The sequence below is a fragment of the Mastacembelus armatus genome, chromosome 5 (assembly GCF_900324485.2).
Source record: "Mastacembelus armatus chromosome 5, fMasArm1.2, whole genome shotgun sequence".
Lineage (NCBI taxonomy): Eukaryota > Metazoa > Chordata > Actinopteri > Synbranchiformes > Mastacembelidae > Mastacembelus > Mastacembelus armatus.
Window position 1 is genome coordinate 12,289,551 of NC_046637.1, and position 20,530 is coordinate 12,310,080.

Below are 20,530 nucleotides of genomic sequence, written 5' to 3' on the forward strand. Positions count from 1 at the left end.
AGCAGTCTGTCCGAAGTGATTGATGACAGGACTGTTAGTTCTCCTTGACCACTCCTCAAGCTGTTTATGCTCTGTTTCTAATCCCAGATGCAGATCTACCTTTACAATTCAGATGACTTTGACAGCCTCAGCGCTGCCATCAAGGAAAGACGCATCATTGCTGCCATGGCTGTCTTCTTTGAGGTAAGGACAGGTCTGGAGGTCAAGATTAGATATAATCTGCAGAAAACCATGAATACACTCCTGTTAGTTCAGTTGTAATCACTTTGATGAGAACCTGACTTTTCATTAAGTGAAAGATTTGAATATATTTGGCCAAATACCTGTCAAACTAATTACATTCTCATTAGCCCTAGCTGTACTTTGTGATTAGTGTTAATTGGGCAAAACGGCAAGCTAACACACAAAACCAAGCTGGCGAACATGGTAAAGATTACACCTGCTTGACATCAAAATGTTATCATTTTGAGTATGTTAGCACTGTTATACCAAAGTACCCCTGTTTTCTTCAGAACTGATATCATAGTTGCACTCTTAGTCTTGTTCAAAATATACTCTGCTAATGCATCCACATAAAAGGGCAAGATAAGTTTACAAAACCAGGAATATGAGTCTGTGTAGCGAGTAGATAAAAGAATAGGCGGAAATGATAGGAAAGTAGTAAAACATACAGCATTAGGAGAATATTTGTGGGAATTAAGTAGGATGGAAAAAAGATGTGAGGCAACTGTGACCTGAGGTCAGATAGTTGGAATTATATTAGTCAGATTAATAAAATACTAAACATATGAACATCTGAATAACATGTTATGTTAAGTTTTATAAAAAATGATCTGTGGCACCTGCTTTGTGATAGGAAATTAAATAACCTGACACGACCAAATGCTGACAACCAGATCTTGGGGGACCAGACAAATATTTTTAATTTTCTCCCCCTGTCGTGACTACAGGTTTCCTACTGAGATACTATCAATTGTCCTCTGAAGGTTTGCACACATAAGCTTTGAGTGGACAAAAATGATCCTAATTTCTATTAACTGTAAAAAACATCAAGATTTATGAACAGTGAAAACGCATACACTAGCAGCACTGTCTTATTTTCTATTAGCTGTATCTTTGCAGTTAATGGCAGGTGATCAATGTGTACTAACATTCAACTTAATAGTATATGTACAAGGGTCACTGCTCAGGCAGAGGGAGGCTAGAATGGGGACACAGATGTTCACAATGTAGGTCTACCCTTAGACAGTGATGAACCGTGTGTATGAGAACCTAAATGCCTCCGCTGGGTCCTGACAGCCCTATTGCTTACTGCAATTAGCACCACCTTACACAATCCGCTGAATAGCAGTTTACAGTGCGAGGTTTTTTAAGTGGGTACGCACACACATTGGCTCAGATTTACCATTTCTAATCAATGAGAGTTCTTCCTGTGCTCCCCAAAGGCCTATTAATGGCCTCTAAGGTGTGCATATTATCCACATTCAGCATTCAGTTCCACACAATAATTCTCCTCTGACTGACCTGAATTAATGTTTAGTGAGGAAGATTGGTCCCCCTGTTCCAACGCTGTTCAGTCCAGTCTTGTGGCTTAAGTAGGACATTGGGGATATTGTGGAATGTGTGAAGGAAAAATATTTGCCAGTCATTAAAAAGAATTAAAAGCAGTAGAAGTAAGAGACAAAGAAGAATCATTCGACACTGGTGTTAGTCCCCTGGCAGCAGTGTAAGCCAAATGGTCCCTGAATGTGGAGATGACACTGGATACCAACAGCTACACAATAAAACCAAGGCTGTGGTGTCATCACTTGGACAACGTCTCATAAAAATCAAAACCTGAAAAGCACAGTGAAAGTTATCAAATTGAAAACACAGCTGTGATCTTTGTGTTTTGTTTGTTTTTTTTTACATGGGTACAGTACTGATAGAATCTAAGTGTAACAGTAATTTATTCAACATATTACAGTGGAGGACAGTACAGTGGCACCTTGACATTAGATGTAAAAATTGTAAATAAATACATTTTTCAAGAAAAATAGTACTAAACAATGTATTTATTAGATTAAATATCATGGACTTTTTTGTTTATATAATTTGTAGCAAAAATATACATTGCAATGTAGTTACGTAGCACAACATTAGAAAAGATAGCCTTATATTTTATTGTAAATTTTTTCCCCTTATTGTGTCTACCTCTGTATTTTCTTTCTATTGATCGTCTTTAGTCATTGCATTAGATTATTCTTCTACGCTTGTAATCCCTTTGTAATCCATTGTTTTTGCACTTTTCCTGCAGCTGGGGCAAAACGACAATCCAGCTGTGGACCCCATCATCCAGGGACTGAAAGGAGTTGTGCATCATGGTAAGTGATGAGAAAGTAAGCCCCATACCAAATCTACATCTTATATGGAGCAATTGTTTATTTATTTATTTATTTATTATTTTTTATTTTTTTAATCTGTCATGCTAAAATCTCCTTAACATGAAATATTACTGTGGGAATTAAGTTAATGTGGGTTATTCCAAAAGCAATCATTCCATACAAAATCACTCTTCACGTTGTTGTTTTGCTTGATCCTAGAGGTAAATTCCTCATGATAACGCAGACATGGTGCCCCTCCCTGTTCATAGAGGAAAGATTGATGTTCTTGCGTTCAGGGGTTTGAACATTCTTTTTTTTTTTTATCCTAAATTTGCCTAAACACAAGATATGAGCTGTGTTTAACTTCAAAAGGAGGTAAAATTTACAAGAAACCGCCTCTCACTTGCTAGTAACTCCACAGTGGGAGACCTCCAAGGAGCTTCACTCACAAAGACAGAACTATTAATTACATCTGAACCTCAATTAGACAACACTTTGTTTTAGTCTGAGTCAGATGAACATGTATATGCTCTTGTGGACTGCGGCTCATAATCTTATTTAAACAATTAATCTATTGTGCTCTGTGTGTCGTGGCACCATTCTTTATGGCATATTGTCATAAATTACTGCTGCTGTGCTGGCTTCACTGCATGCCTGACTTATGCAAGCCATAAGCAGATGTTTTAGCATGACTGTGTAATCCTTTACTGCAGCTGGGGACACAGCAGCTCTGTTTACACAGACACCTATGACTTGTTTTACAACCTGCTGCTGATAGTCTTTTATGTGATCATAATCATACGCTGACAAGGACATGTAAATGGATGATGATCTATAGAAGCGTACAGTAATTGCTCTGTAGCCATGCTAGTTTCACCAGACGAGTGCCGGGCTTCACTGAGTCATTTGTAATTATAAATCCACTCTCCATACTTTCTGGAGATAGACTTTTGACACTGTGCAATATGAGCTGATGAGGTTATAACTTTGTGTTGAGTACTGGAAAAAACTTTCCTAACTTTGTAAATAAGAAAGGAAGGAGACATAAGGGAAAACCTGATATTTTCATTTCACAGATTTGTTTAAGTTCCACTTTTCTTTCTCTATATAACCTCACTAAAGGAAGGGTGCCATACACGTTGGATCATTTTATGAATCTTATAGGTCTTCAAAAGTGGCTGAACTCTGAGGTTGGTCAAATGCCAGCTGAACAGCCACACAGATGTTCGTGCTAACACGACAGTATCTTTCATCTCACAGCTGAAAGAGTTTGGGTGTGGTGGTTTTAAGAGTCTTTTCCTGCTGGCTGCTAAATGCTCCTCGCCTCCTCCACCATGTTTGGGTGGTTGGTTTTCCACTAGCTCGTTATCCCACAGTCATCCATCCATCAGCATCTCAGCGGCCAATGAGCGATAGGGCACGTACACTGTCTGAAGGCAGGGAGAAGGCTGTGAATACTGAATTTAAGGTTGGCGAGGTTTCCAGTGCCCCAGTTGTCCTATCTAATGCAAACCACACACAAACCCCTGTTTCTTTTTAGATAAGGTCTTTAGTTGTGAGAGATTTGACATAAATTCAGTTTTATTTGGGCTTTTCACATAATTCAAAGAAAACAAAAGGCTACTTGCATAAGCTGGATGGCATATTTGCAGGAGATAAAGATTATTCCTCCGGATCACGAACCGATTCCTCTTTTTTCTTTTTTTTTTTTCTTTTAACACTGCCTTGCCTTGTTCTGATCACAGAGCAGATCCAGTAATCATTTGGATCTGTCTTAATCCCTGTGGCCCATGCCACAGTTGTTACACAGTGTGGAGCACGCTACCACCCAGCCACAGATCAGCTGTCAGAGCTGGCCGTTTTATCAGACTCTCCTCCCTTTGCTCCTCTCCCATCTGAGTACAGAGATCTGGCCAAAGTGATAACAAGTGGTGAGGTTTTTAACTGCTGTCACGATGATTCCACTAGTGAAGATTTTAGGAAGGCAGTAAAAATGCCACTGGGAGAGTGAGTTGAAATGACCTTGTAAATGTTGGTGTAAATGCAACTCAAGATTTGCTGGGATTTTGCAGAATAATAAAGAAAGATATGGTATTTTTTAGCTCTGCAGAAGACTATGTTTTTAAGTCTTGTCTGTTGACAAATTTTGATCTCATGCTGTACCCAGAGAAGGAGACCAACCTCAGGTCATTCATCCTGAGAGATCTGCTGCCATCGTCAGTGAACAGTTATTACCGATACACTGGCTCTCTGACCACACCACCCTGCAGCAAGGTAGTGGAGTGGATCGTCTTCTCCAGGCCTGTGTATCTGTCACACTCACAGGTGCGTTCAGTACATACACACACACAGACAGCTATATTCTTCACACACAGTCAGATCCCATTTGCACATAGTCAGTGGATCACTTGCTGCCCCACAGTGTCAGTGCACAAGCAATTTTTCCCCTCATCTACCGCTCCTTTTCTTCCCTTTTCCCTCGTTCCTCCTCAACTCCTCTGCATATGAAACCATAACTGTCTATATAGAAGATGAATAAGAAGGTAGGGGGAGTCAATTACTGGCATTTGAGTATGTAAGATGGTTCCTAGACATACTATATATCATGGAGTTGATTTGAGACAGTGATTATAGGCTTTTAAACAGAATACCGTTGCACATGGAGGCTGTTACGTACTGTTAAAACTTGTTCAAGATCATTAATTTAAATGATTGCAATAACAGTTCAACATATGTTTAATGAAAAATGTAGCATTTTACAGGACTCACCTATGTGCTTTACAACTGCTTTCCCCTGATTGGTTTAGCCATTGTGAGGCTGAGAGATAATGTATGCCAAATCATGGCCCATGCTTTTTGCTGATCCCATACACAGTTCTATGCTGCATTTCTTATACATACAATTCTTGGGTTATCCAGCTGCATATCCTCAGGAGTGTGCTGTACTGTAGAAATTTGCAGGGCTCAGTGGAATTTCTATCAACTTACAGGAGGACACATCTTTTGTTCAGAAATGACTTCAGCTGCAAGAATATTGACCACCGCTACAATGTTTGTGACGCTCACAGATAGTCTTTTATGAACCTGTAATTCATTTCTCCAAGCACGCATAGGACACATTGATTCCACAGTATCTGTAATGTGTAGTCATTACAGCACGCGGCAGGAGATCATTCATGGCAATCAATGGCCACAAATTTGCCCCATTGAGAAGTTACAGCCCGGTAGGTAGCCAGGATGATGATTGAGGTCCATGCCTGCTAGTGCCTGTGGTGTGAATGTTTCTTGCAAATACTGTGCTCCAGTTGTGAACAGTTAGCTACTTGCAAGTGGCTACAAATGCAGTTGTGTGCAATATATTGTTTAACACGCATGCATGTAGTATCAAATGCACGTAAATTTGTTATAATAGCTGTTCTCCGTTTTATTTATTTATTTTTTTCCATCTAGCTGGAGGCCTTTTACTCCATCTTTACAACAGAGCAACAGGATCATGTCAAGTCTGTAGAATACCTTAGAAACAACTTCCGGCCCCTGCAGGACCTGGATAATAGGAAAGTCTTTAAGTCAGCTGTGAAAGGCGCATGGCAGAAAGATAAGACTGAGGTCCTGGGAAGCCCTCACAGCACTGAGGCTTCAAGAGGTAAGTTATATTTTGTGCACGGTATCAGATTCTCTCTGAGGTTTGCACTATTGTAAGACTGGTTTAACCCAAGGAGCTCCTGTAATTGCAATCATTACTTACTACCTTATTAGTTCCTGTGAAATGCTGCCTAGAATACTCCATGTAGTGAGAGTTCTTTCACACTAAGGGCATGGACATAAGCATTACAGTTAAGGGTTGATTACATAATAAACAAGCTGTAGGCCAGGGTTTTGTCAGATATCAGAAATAACACACATACCATCTGAATGTTACTCAAAATCTTACCAAAGGCTGTGTGAATCTATCTAGTTGATTATTTATGCAGATTTGCAGCTGACAACCTTCAAATTTTGTCTTAATTGACTGAAACATCATATATAGAAATGATCTATTTTCGCGTATATAAATGGGAGTGATTTTGTCAAAGGAACTCTGGAAAAAAATAGGTCCTAATTGCACAGGACTCGTATTTCCCATGGTGGTCTTCATATTTGATGCAGATATTATTTGTTCACGATATGTAAACTTGAGATTTGAATTTGTATCATCTTCTATACTTGGCTTTTCATTCTTTCAGCACATTTTTTTTTCCTTGTCACAAAACAAACATTGAGACTGCAGTAAAAATTATTAATGATATAGTAGCTTGATAGTGTGATTAAACATGAAAAAGCTGCTCAGCATGGAGAGACATTTAGAGGACCCAGTTCAAATCATTAGGTCAGTAAATATAATAGGACCACAGAAAAAAAAGATTTTTTTTTTCTTTTTGGTAGAAAAAAAAATTACTGAAAGAACCCCACTATGAAATAAATAAATCAACAGAACAATAGTAAACAGTTCAAATTTCAAAAACTTTTTGGATAAAGCTTGCCTGTCAGAATAGGTGCTTCTCTCATTGTAACTCATTCTTGTCTCATAGAACATATTAATGCCAAGCGCAGGCACCATGCAGGTTTGATTAGATTATTTTTGTTTGTCTTTCTCTTTTATGCATGCATTTCGCAGCACTTGTTTTAGCAGAACAGTACAGGAGCTATGGAGACTAATGAGGGAGGCTGCTGCTCCTTACAGTGGTGTTGTTGGTGTCTGGTGAGGAGAATTGATTGGGAATGCTTGTGATGAAGTTGGAGCACTCTAACGGGGCCGATCAGCAATCATCATTAATATGTGGCACAGCTAAAATAGACCCATACAAACTATGTTGTGAAATTGCTTTTGTGGCATTATATCAGTAGGCAGAATAAATGTGGACTAGTATCTCTTCATTTTTTTTCCCACTTCCCCTCCCCTTGCTAATTTTCTCTTTGTCTCTCCCACTTCTGTTTCTCTTTGTTAAAATGTAAGAATATTTAGTTGATTGGAGGTGCTGGGAGTAAACTGTGTCAGTCTCATCTTCAGCAGTGACATCTGTCAAGGTTATGTGGGGGGGAAGGGTGGCGAGCATTTATCTGTACTCAGTAAATGATGGCGTTGCTTATAAATGTTGTGAGAGCCAGGGCCACACCTTTACTGAATGTTTCATCACTGTGGCATTTATAGTCATGAAAGTTGTTTGTCCATTAGAGATACACAGCTAACCTTTCTGCTGCAAAATACAAGTTGTAGATTAGTTTGTCTGCGGAAGATTAATTCCTTGTACAGGGATAATGGCAAGATAAATAGAGGAATATTTACTTTTTTTGCTCATATATTGTATATCTGCATGTGTAAAACCAAGCTCTATCACTCTGTGCATTTGAACCATTTCCCCACACGGAGACCATACTTAATATATCTTTGATCTAGAATTTTGTCAATTTAGCAGATGGTGTTAGTTTTTTTTTTTTATTGTCATTTACGCTGCTTATTTTCTCTGGTTGTTTTGTCTACAACAATGATAATACAACAATTGATGAAAAATTACCATTTTAATTTCCAAGAGTAAACAAGGATGCCTTCAACTTACAAAACTAAAAAGTGTTAATCGAAATGATTTACATATGAGCACACCTGAAGAAAAACAGGAAGCCAAGACATGTTTAGCATTTTTTGATTGAGTAATTTTTTAAAGTACTTGCTATTTAATTTTTTCCTGATTTGACTCATCCATTAATTAATGCAAACTTATTAATGTAGTCCAATGGAATGTAATAATTTGTAGACTACTGTATAGTGTTAGTTGTAGCAAGAATCCTCACTTTGTCAGAAAAGAATTACTGTGGTTACTGTGCTGATAATTAGCCCTCAGATGACACATGACTTGACTTCACATCAAAATACGGTATAGCAAAAATGATTATTTCTGTTAAAATCAGCTGCTTTTTTGTTTCCAGGAAATGTTTATAGTCATTCCAATGTCACCACACAGCTTCTTTAAAACATATTGTACAGCCTTGAGAGGCAGGAAGCAGTAGAACTGCTGTTTGTTGACAACAGTCAATTCATCCCCTTCATGGTAGAAGCTGCCAAGAGAAAGATTCATGCTCTACTCTGAGTGCTATTGCAGACTGAGGTGAAACCACTATGAGTCTTATTTCGAAGGTTATTCTATGTGTTCACAGAAAAATTAATATATTTTTGTTTCTATAGAGATACTATCAAGTTGATTAATTTTGCCACTGATGAAACATTATGCACTATTAATGACTTGATTTATACTGTATCTCAGTTGAAGCTCTGGTTTTCAGTTGAACCTGAGATGATGTGACAAAATCCCTTTTGCATACAAATTTTGAACAGTTTTGGAGAAGAGCTAATTAATCTTGCTGCCAATCTGCCATTATATTAAAAGCTTTTCATAAAATGGCTTACATCAGTGAAGTTTTTAATTAATACAGAGATGTGATGTTTGCTCATCAGTATGCACATAAGAAAAGCTGGTGTACTTATTTTGAATAAATTTTATTATCATCAATACAAACCAGAAATCTCAACATCACAGAAACATGTACACCTACTGTTGTTTCCATTGTATCTGTGTTGATAGTGAAAACGATGACAGCAATGATGAAAGCAGTAAAACCACGACAATGACTTCAGCTATTGTTAACACACTGTGTTAACAATGGCATTATTGAGCTACTCACGCTAACAACGAACACCCGACGGGTTATAATGCATTTCACACCTGTCACACTTCATCAACACCCCAAGATTTTCATGCTATTGTCTTATACCCCTCCTGTGTCCCTCTGACTGATTTCCTTCCACCTTGCTTCCCCTTCACATATCATTGTGCATAATTTGCACCATGTCTTCACTGTGCAAATGGAAAAAACTGTGGTGACAATTTCAATTTGGCAGAAACCCTGTGAGCACAGTCAGTTGACACTAGTTCCTGATTGCTGTTGCCCTGATGTGCTGAGAAGCATGTCCAGATTGTCCCTTACTAATACTGACATATCCTGCTGTAAGTATCCATGTCATAGCCAACACTGCCACCTTGAGGCTGATTTACATTTTTTGTTTCACCCTTCTGCATTTTAATATTGCAGAGACAGGGTTTTAAAAATTCGGAACGGACAGGAAGTTGCTATATTATCTGTGTTGCATCTTTACTGCTACACATGGCTATTTGCAAGAGATACAAGGTAGAAACCAATGTTGAAAAAGACATAAGTGTCCAGATAGGCAATCTATTCTGACACCTGAGGTTGTGTCTGACCCCAGTCAAGCCTCTAGGACTGTTTTTCTTATTGAGTTACTGTATTATCTAGCACAGAGTTCTCAAGTGGAAATGGCTTTGAGTCATGTCAACAACAGACAGTAATAATAGGCTTGTTAAAAGGCAACCTGCATTTTGCTCAAACACATCAACAGACACAAATAGGTCAAGGAGTTGTCCAGCCAGTCTGTCATTTTCGCCTAGCTGAATAAAGATGGTGAAAAACTGATGTCATTTTTCTTTTCATGCTCCTCCTTCCTCATACTCTCTTCCTCTTTCTGGTCTTTCAGTGTGCAGCAGTGCCCCAGTGAGCATGAAGATCCAACCACTGAACCAGACAGCACTGATGGTGAGCTGGGAGCGCCCTTTGACCATCTACCACCCGCCCATCACCAGTTACATGGTCTCCTACAGCTGGACGAAGCCTGATGTTCCTGATGAAAAGACCTTCACTAAGACGGGGGACCAGAGCATGGTGAGTATTATTGTCAACTGCTCACGTAGATCAAGGCAGTTTGCCAGGACTGGCTACATTTTTGTTTTTTTATTTAAGATGGATGTGGTTTAAACAGGTCTGATTAGTTTGCAGAGCCTCAGATGTGTCTAGCAGGATCAGAGGGTGACTGGATCAATGACTGTGTGTATAGAAGGTGACAGGTTGTGATGAACTCTGCGTGTGGCTGTTGGTTGATATGAGAGCCCCCACACTCTCTGTCACTCAACTGTCTAAGAATAGACACACAAGCCTGTCACACACACTGACGAGTCTAACTGATATATGTGTAACGTGTTCACAAATGCAGCTGTGGCCTTTTCTCACTTTGAATATTTATATTTGTTTTTTAACATCATTTAATAGGGTCTGTGCATGTTACAAAAGTATTAAATATTTTGTCTTGCCTGTCAAGAGACATTAAACACCTACACATACAAAATAAAGGTTGGATTTTGGCAACAATTGATTTGTGCTGCCGGAGGTTGTTGAATCAGAACAATAAAACCTTAGCAAAACACTGTCAACTTCCTACAGTAGCTAGGAATGTTACGATTTTAAAAGAGCTGATTTTAGCAAAACGTTGAGGTTTTTTTTATTGCTATAAAAGCTTTTAATAAATTTTTCTAAGCCATATTGTCTCTATTGCTGGTTTTCAGTAATACTTTCATATTTTGCATATGATATTAAAACAGGTATAAAACTGCATTCTATGTAGTCTTAAACCAGTCATACATTTAATGTGGCAAAGCCTGACCCTGCAAAAACCCTGGTTTAAATTCTAATTAGTCTCTGATATAGTTCTCTGTGTTATAGGGTCAGATATTGCTTATAACTTAAGCTTAAAGAACTATATGCTCTATTCTATTTAATCTATTTGATAACAAAAAACATTTTGTCCAGGTTCAGGAAATAGAGGCAGCTCTTTGAACATGGAACTTTCTTCTTTTAGTAACAAATGCAGGCAATTCTGCAAGTATAGTTTTTTTAGATCTCTTGACAGCTCTTGACACCACTGATCATATAATTCCGCTCATCTGCTTTAAACATTGTTACTACTTCAGTTCTTACTGTATCTCTCTTTCAGAACATTTACTGTCTCGCCAGAAATATATCCTCACGCTGCAGGAGTTTACACCTACAGTGCTGCTCTTTTTCACGCTATATATTCTTCTCTCTGGGCAAATATACTTTCATTTGTGGGAAACCAACACCCAGCCGTGCAGCCCACTGACCCCCAGATGTCTTCACAGTCTGCATGGCTACCTCTCTAGATATACACGTGCAGGGGCGAACCAGTCTCCCACTAGTTTACAGACATTGGCTCAAATCCTTGGTAGCAGTACCCCCAGCTTGGTCATGTTTGTCATGGGAAGCTGGTGAGGGATCTTGTATTGCTGCTGCAGTACTGACTACTACTGGTTGACTGTATGTTAATTAATAACCAGTTATTAATTGCAAAACTCTGGGTATTCCTTGATTCCAATTTATCTATGGGTGAGCAGGTTGAAAAGAATATGCAGTCAGGCTTGTTTTGCTTGTTTACTTTTTGCTTTTGCCATTTTTCAGCTATATTACAGACCTTTTAACTCCCATCAGCCACACTGCACCCTGAGGTCCCCTGGCTGTTATATCTCTACAGACTAGTCTTCATTTTCTGTATTCTGTGGTCCACTGTGTGAAACACAAAATGAGACATAAGATGACACAGAGTTCTTTACTAGGACCAACTTGCTTCAGGAGCTTAGGCATCTCATTTAAAGTAATTTCTTAAAACCTTTATTTGAATGATGAGTTACTCATGAGTTGACTGGCACAATTTTAGGACTGACTGTTTAAAATAACAGATTAATGTAAATTGTTTGTCATTATCATATGATGAGATTATCTGTCTGTAGTTTCACTTCATAAATATAGTCGATCAGTCTTTTTATAGACAGTACTCTCTCCATTTCACTCTCTGCTGCCGGTCTTTCTTATTTTGCCCACTTCATTTCCATTTCAATTTTCAGTTTCTATCTCTCAACAATTCTGTCTGAATTATTTTAGAAAAATACTAGCTCTGCAATACCAGAGGCAATCATCCATCGGTTCTGAAGACCATTTTAATATAAGTAAAACCATCTGCAAACTGCACAACACTATTAAATTAAGCAGGAAATGAGGTTTCAAAACTGCACTGAACTTGTGGGTCATAGAGGGTAGCTTAGCATAGTTTTTCATTTTTCACTTTCATTTCATTTTTATTTAATTTTAACAGCATGCACCCTTTTAAATGTATTTTCACAACAATTTTATTTACAATATTTTTGCAAATGTATATGCATCTTTCCTCTTGCAGAAAGCAGTCATCACTAATGTGTCCCCTGACGTCCTATACCTGTTCAGAGTGCAAGCAGTATGCCAGCATGACCTGCGCAGTGATTTCAGTCAGACGCTGCTGTTCACGGGTAGTTGGACCAAACCCTTCAGCCAGTCATGAGTTTCGAATTCACTGCTACAATTTAAGCACATGAAATGATGACTGATGAATGTTTTTCCATCTTTTGTTCTCCAGCTAACACAACAAGAATATTTGAAGGGTCTCGTATTGTGAAGACTGGGATGGTAAGTTGACCAGAAGATGGCAGTGTGAATTTTCATGTGACTAGCCTTATTGGATAATCACTTTTTCTTTACCTGTCTTCCTTCAGCCCACAGGTTCCCCGGCATCCTCAGCAGACATGGCTCCCATAAGCTCTGGCTCCTCCACTTGGACGTCCTCTGGCATCCACTTTTCCATTGTCTCCATGGCAACAGGGATGGGCCCCTCCTCTAGTGGCAGCCAGGCCACGGTGGCTTCAGTGGTGACAAGCACCTTGCTGGCAGGCTTGGGTGTTGGCGGAGGGGTAATTTCTTCTTTGCCTAGTTCTGTTTGGCCTACACAGGCGCCACAAGCCACTCAAAACCCCACCCGCCAATCTGCCCAACCTGCAAAGTCCAGCACTGAGCAGGTAGCACCCCAGGGTCCTGAGACAGACTCTCCATCTGAGGAGAACCAGGCTGCACGTGAGGAGGAGGAGGAAAAGGAGGATGATAGGGATGGAGAGCAGGAGGAGGGCGAGGATGAGAAGAAGACAAAGAACAAAACGGGGCCTGATAATGAGGAAAAGCAAGGGCATGGCACTGTGGCCAAAGAGCCATTAATCCCCACCCCCGCATCCACAGCCAAAGAGAAAGGAGAAGGGAACCCTACAGTCAAAGGCACTACAATGCGTGCAAACACTGGTGGTCAGCAGTTGGTCAACACAGAGAAGAGCCCCACAGATGTAAAAGCCTTGTCCACTCAGGAGCCTCATAATGATAGTGCAGAGATGCAGATCCCCCAGAGCTCCACACTGTCTCCAAAGATCAGCAGTGATGGGAAAAGTCTCTGGCCTTTCTCTATCCACACTGGTGAGCAGACCTCTTTCTATCACACAGATAAGACACATTTTCTTTCTGCTTACAGTTCTTCAAAAAAGAAAAATCCTTTCTGAATTCTCACTAATCCCTGTTCTCTGTTTTTGGGTATCATACAAGGCAAGGCATCTCTCCAAAGCTGAATTCTGTAAACACCACCAGCAGTTATGGAGCTCAATTTAGCATAACGCATAACTTTAAGACAATAAGTACATTGGTTACCATCTCAGTCAAAGACAAAGCTCCAGGCTTTTATGTCAGTACAACAGAAAGGCCTGAAGGCAGAAGTGAGCACTCTGCCAGAGGGGTTCTGCCTCAAGGAATTCCTTTAAAGCATGTTTCAAAAGTTTGCCTCACAATAGAGCATTTTTTAATGTTTTGTTTGTGCTGGATTTTGTTTTACCATAATCATCAGCATAATATTAGGAACAACATGTTAGTACATGGACACTGAAAGCTGCAATCAAATAGTCAGTGTTCATGCTATGCTCAGCACCTTGTAAATGTATGGTTTTCATAGAGAGAGGAACTATAATATATGATGCTCATATACAAAAGCACCTAAAGCAGCTTTGGTTTGAGGTTATGTTTTTGCCTGTTTGCACATAATAAACTTAAATGTTCAATTATTTTCTATTGGATTATTTTAAAGTAAGCTAAATATTGAGCTAATGCTTTGGCTCGACCAGTGTGGGATCTAGTGTGTCATGGCTTTAATTTTTGGAACCAGCTTTCACACTAGATGTAAACATGAGACTATGATGAACCCCAGTTCAGAACAGGCAGTACATGCCAATATGCTCTTTCTCTCCCTTCATGGCTCTGACCTGAAGAGCTGGAAGCAACATACAGAGTGCATAGATTTTCCCCAAGATTGTCTAATTTTGTCTGCAGATAAAACATGTGATATATGTGTTTTTTAAGATTATTAGTAGAATATTTGATTATTATGTATTATGTCAATCTATTATGTTTCAGACAGGACAACTTTGTCCACCATTACTCGTACCCCTCACCCAGGGATGGGCAGGATGGTGTGGATCGTACCCTTGGTGGTGGTGTCTGCTCTCACTCTGCTCTGCCTCATAATGCTGCTCATTGTCATGGTTTACTGGAGGTGAGGAAAATGTTCATTTTACCTAATCTTACTCCAAAGGGGCGATTTTAATGATAAAATTCTTTCAGGAGAACAGTAAAATGCCCTTACATTAAGTGCTACTACATACAAAAATGTCTCATCTTGACAGTCCACTGATGCTTCTCACCAAGCTAAGATTAAGTGATCCAAACTAATCAAATCTGTGCGTTTTTCTTTTCGATCATATTTTATGTTATACACATGCATACATATCTGGATTTTTCAGTCTTCCTGCTCCACATATAGACCTATCTAGCATTAAACATTAGTGCGTATCAGTCTCAACCCATCTCGGAGCAAGACCACTTTCTTGCCTGTATGTCATGCATCACACCAGTCAGCCACATGGGTGTAGCAGTGCGAGCAGGGGTCCCAGCTGTGTCTTCATCTGCTGGGCTAATTTCCAGTCATGCTATTGGACCTCCAGTAATTACACAGACCAAGCCACTGGCACATGTGTAATGGGTAATGATGTACAAATAGCACTGTGGACCATTTCCTCAGCTGGTCCCATGCACATTTACTACCTTAAATCTTCCTCTTTTTTTGCGTAGGAGTTTGTTTTTGTTTGTTTGTTTGTTAGTACTTGAAATGTGTCAGATATATTTTATAAATCTTTTATTTTGTACCTTTTTGAAGTGTGAGATCACTGCAGCCTATGTTTATAAGCCAAGAACATCTTACTGTGGTATTTTGTGGTGTCAGAAAATATAAGAGCGTGATATAAATAAAAGCCTGGTTTTCAGCTCCATAGAGGTGTTAAAAAAAAAAACAGACAGCTAAAAAACAGATGACTGTAGCGGATTTAGTAGGTAGATGAATTACTGAGAGTGTTGGTATTGGAGCAGTGGAGCTAGGGCAACTGTGAGATTTGAAATGACCATCACAGCTGTTGTTGTGAAAACTCTGACAGTTCACAGACAATGTCTGCTTCCCCTGGGGAAAAGACCATGATGAAAGATGAAATCAACCAATTCACACTCTCTTTACTCCTCATCCTCTGTGCAGTCCTCTTGGTGACAGTATAGCTATTAAAGCAAGCGAATGTGTCTGCTCACAGATGTTTTGCTCATTAACAACTACCACAATCCATTTTATTTCTAAATGTTTGTCTAGAAATATGCGATCAGTGGGCCATCGATAGAAGTTTAATCTCCATGTATTATTTTTAAATTGTTTATTTTGGCTTGGTTGGATAATCTTAGGTCATGGCTCTAACTACAGGGAAATTAATTGCTGGAGTTACTGTACAGAAAACATCTGGAAGCCTCTGAGGCTCGAGGTGTTTGTTGAAAACTCACAGATGTTAACCAGAGAAGAAATCTCTAGTGTTAGTGACTAGTCCAGTTTTTTTTTTTTTTTTTTTTTTTTCAAGCATGTGACATCCATTGAAGAAGTCTGTTCCATCCCAGTTTCTACAGAAAGCAAACTATTCTTCTGAGACTGGTTGTGGGAGGAGGTGCCGACAATGCTGGTTAGGTACTCACAGCACATCTGCACCCAAAGGGAGCCATTAGATTGGGAGGCCATGACGTGAGCCAAGGGGGAGTTCCCCTCCCCAATTTGTTTTTCACCCTCCCATCTCATTCTCTGTCTCCCTCTCTCTATCTTTTTAATGGTGTGCAGTCTTTTTATTTTTGTCCCATCTCTCTTAAAGCATGACTAACATCTGCTCCCTCCTCTGCATCAAGTACAGGTAGGATTAAACCTGGAAAATGTTGGCACTAGGATGAAATATGGGTCTTTTATATGCATTTATTAGTATACTTTGTATGTGTGTGTGTGTGTGTGTGTGTGTGAGAGAGAGGAGGAGGTGGAGGGTGGAGAGGATGTGTTGAGGACTAACTTATTTAGACACCATCTCTCTGAAAAACAGATGTTTTTTAAATATTTAAACAACTTGAGCTTGTGCAATTTTTTCTAAATGTATTATTTGCTGCAGTTGTTGGTTTTCTTTGTCCTCAAAGCAGTGAAGGACATTTTGAATGTTTAATGTAGCCTTATTCCATAAAAGAAAATATATCATAATTGAGCTTTTTACAAGTTGTTAATAACACAGTTAAATAAATTGAATACTCCCCAGAAACATGGATGACTTCAAGGTATAAGTACTGGTAGAATTAATTTGACAAGATATTCAGTCTGTGAATGTTGGACCTTGAATCATTTTGTCTGCAAAGTAGCGTCCAATTGGGGCTGCAGAAATATTGGCAAAACAATAAGCATGTGCTGCATTTCCAAACATGAATCTAATGTTTTTACATGAGCATTAAGAATCTCGGCAGTATATGCTGGCAACAGTCATGAATATTTTCTCCAGAAAATACACCTTAAAGTTGATTTTTTGTTGTCCTCAAAATGAAGTGGGACCTTTTTAAAAGTGCCGTGTTTTGCCCTCAAGAGGGAATCTGTGTTTGGATTAACTGGTGTTCAGTTTGAGTAAAGAACTAAATTTGGCACTGTGCTGTGTGACCTGTTCCCTGTAGTCAGCTCAGACTGTTTCCAGGAGCCACTCACTCTGTGTGCGATCAGCTGTGTCGCAACTACTCTGGGGTCTTCATTAGCAGTTTTCTGCAGTTCCTGTGACATTCTCTTCAGCATTTAGATGCAGATGTTGACAGACCGGATCTGAAAACAATGGGATAACGACTCCCAAATACACTTTACTGTGTCATTATCTGTGCTGATCTCACCCCACTCTACTGCTCTCTCTGTGTCCCTGTAGGAGATTTTTCCAGACAGCTCACTTCTATGTGGAGGAAAGCAACTCTCCACGGGTGGTGGCCAATGAGAATATTCCAGTCATCCCAATACCAGGTGAGCCATATTTCCTCCATTATATTAGAATATTCATGCATTCATGCCTTCATCAGATATCCATAATTTTAAGTCAAAGTTTACCTCATTCATTGACTTCGCTTTAGTTGTTTTCTAGAACAGTCATTCCAAACCATGGGTATTATGCAGTATGGTACTTGTGTAGCCCAGAATGTACTGGAAGGTTATCTGAAAAGACGCTGGAGAACAATTTGATTTCAAGGAAAAAATCATTTGGAATAAAAAATATTAGGTCAGCTATAACTTTAGAATGCAGTGTTTTCAGTGTTTGTAAAACATTTACAAAAATTTTACAAAGCAACGGTCAGGTAAAATGAAAGAATGAACAGTAAAATCTACTAGATAAAACTAATGGTTAAACTGTCAAAATAGTTGGCCTAAAGTCATGGATAAATGGTGAAATAAATGAATGAAAGGAACAGTGCAGCAGTGGCTTGCTGAAAGGAATGGATAAATTATAAAATAGCTCAATGTCATGAATAATTATTATAACTACATATGTATTAATGGTTGAAATAAATGATGGCGTTGATGAAGGGCTACTTCAGTTCAGGGCTGGGGAGGGCATTGACAAAGACAATAAAAGATATTCTAGTGTACATCCTACAAGAAAAATCTATTATAAAGTCTATTACTAAATTGTATTATTGAAAATCACCAAATAACAAAGAAATTTGAATTAATGTAAAGTAACTCATATCTACTGATCTTAGACATGTCACCATTAAAGGTTTTCAAATTATTTGTTCCATTATTTTGATGTCTACATTTGCACAGTTTCTCTTCATTTACATGTGAAATGACCCTGGGAGCGGCTCAGTAGGAGTTGTGTGACTGGCTTTTCTTAGCCTTTAATGTTCCAGACAGCAGTGCAGTGGCAGCTAGTCAATATCAGACTTTACTTTCAGAGTCGCTTAAAGCTCAGGGACATTTCAAGGCTGTGATATCATGGTTAAAGAGCACAGCCGATGCCAGTATTGACTCCACATTCATTTGGCTTTTACTGCTAGTCTTTTTTCCTTCTTCCTCTTTTCTTTAGTTTTATTTTCTTTTACCCTCTTATGAACTATAATGATTTTCTTACAGCATATTTTATCTTCACAGATTTACATGTTTTTATTATTTTATTTTTTTAAGAAAATGATAAATGTTTGATATTTTATATAGTGCTGTGGAAGATTCAATCATTTCAATTTCTAGTACCTAAAGCCACATTTCACCCTGAGCCATTCTGATGAACTGATTAGACTGAGAAGTCGCAACACTAATACAGGGGAGGAAAGATAGTTTGATAAAGGAGCAGATTAACAAACCCAGATTCACTTTTACGCTGTAACCACTGAGCCAAGTAAGAGCCTTAAAGGCCCCAGCTGCAAGGGTGTAATAGTTAAGGCACTAGCCAGCGTCAGCAGCAATGACAGCTGGGTCCTCCATGCTATTGTCCCTGTGTGATGGTGACCAGCCTTATCAAAGATCCCTCATGTGTGATTTGTGTCTGATTTGGCTCAAATGAGACAGATGCTCCCTCCTATAAATGCTCAAAACCCTAAAATGAAGCATTTGTGATAGGTGATGGTTTGGTTTTCTTTAATAGACTCAATCTGTTTTTTTCTTTCTATCACTAAGTCTGTAGGCTGCTGGCTCTGTTTCAGCAAACCTCACATTTGTAACCTGATTGGATGAAAATTACTTTTCTTGTGTGTGTTGCCAGTTTGTGCATACTATTAGCACACATACATACTGTATATTCTGATAATACACAGTGACTAAAGAACAAATCCTAATAATGTATGACATGAGTCACACATCTAAAATGGGCATGCTGCTAACTGTTTTTTATTTATCCTGCAGATGATATGGAGGCCATCCCTGTTAAGCAGTTTGTTAAACACGTAATGGAGCTCTACAAGAACAACCTACAAGGTTTCTCAGAGGAGTTTGAGGTATGTTTTCAATTCCACATTAATGATGATATGTTTTGAAGCTATGTTAACCTTTATATTATTGAAATGTACTACTTTGATCCACACTGAAATATCTCAACACTTACTAAATTAGAAAAATTAGATTAACATGGGATTTTGTACAAACACCCATATTTCCTACAAGATGAACCTTACTGTCTTGTCTTGTCTTTAGCGCCACCACAACTAACAATTGAGTTTTTTTCAGCCTTAGCCTTTGTTTACTCTTATAGTAATTATTATTATTAAGTATTACCATGCTAAGACGCTAGACTAAGATCTGAAGAAATATACCCCTGTCACATCAGCATATTAGTGTACTGATGTTAGCAGTTAGCTTAATGTGCCACCGTGTCTACATACATCCTCAGGGAGCCACTACCACAACCATAGACTCTTCAGCATGGTTCATGTCCTGCTCTTATGTGCAAATATTTTCTGCAAACAGATCTGAGTCTAAACAGTGCTTGAAGATTATTTTATGCATGTATTGCAGTGCAGGGTTGCTAATTTTGAACAGATGGTTCAGAGAAAGGCAGGGAGAAAGATCAAGAGAGACAGAGGTTAATTAAAGAAGGTCTGTCTGCTGGTTGAACACACACTGTGTAACCAGGTTAAGGAATGAGGCAAAAGTGTTACCCCTCGAGTATTCCTTTTAATTAGGGCCATTCCGTGTGAAGCTTGTGTGCATAATTTTCAAATGCACTGCAATGTTGTAAACGATTGTTGTATTTTAACGGTGGGTGGGTGGGTGGGTGCAGTGCGGTATAGTGAAGAAAAAGAAAAGGTGGCTGTCCTACTGGAGGCTTGATCTCAGACCCCAGTGGCAGTAAGCGTCTGCTCTGCTGAAATGTCCTTGACTGACCCACAGAATCACTATTAGATGCTCAGCCTTACAGTTCATCCTGAGCTCATTATGTAGGGGTGAATTTAAAAAAGTGTTTCCTTTTAGAGAACAATAGTATTACAACAAATTGAATGTCAGAAGCTTAATTTGTTTA

At 38.9% G+C, this 20,530-nt stretch overlaps 1 protein-coding gene across 2 annotated transcripts in view; it reads left to right on the plus strand.

Moving 5' to 3' along the window:
* The window catches only part of ca16b (carbonic anhydrase XVI b), a 97,329-nt gene that overhangs the window by 67,770 nt on the left and 9,029 nt on the right, over nucleotides 1–20,530 (plus strand). For both annotated transcript variants that reach the window (XM_026306406.1, XM_026306407.1), the window contains exons 5-15: nucleotides 88–183; nucleotides 2,297–2,363; nucleotides 4,531–4,688; nucleotides 5,814–6,006; nucleotides 9,946–10,130; nucleotides 12,490–12,598; nucleotides 12,706–12,755; nucleotides 12,842–13,583; nucleotides 14,568–14,706; nucleotides 17,453–17,544; nucleotides 19,417–19,508. In XM_026306406.1, coding sequence (XP_026162191.1) covers nucleotides 88–183; nucleotides 2,297–2,363; nucleotides 4,531–4,688; nucleotides 5,814–6,006; nucleotides 9,946–10,130; nucleotides 12,490–12,598; nucleotides 12,706–12,755; nucleotides 12,842–13,583; nucleotides 14,568–14,706; nucleotides 17,453–17,544; nucleotides 19,417–19,508 — 1,923 coding nt within the window. The remainder of the gene's footprint in view (nucleotides 1–87; nucleotides 184–2,296; nucleotides 2,364–4,530; nucleotides 4,689–5,813; nucleotides 6,007–9,945; nucleotides 10,131–12,489; nucleotides 12,599–12,705; nucleotides 12,756–12,841; nucleotides 13,584–14,567; nucleotides 14,707–17,452; nucleotides 17,545–19,416; nucleotides 19,509–20,530) is intronic.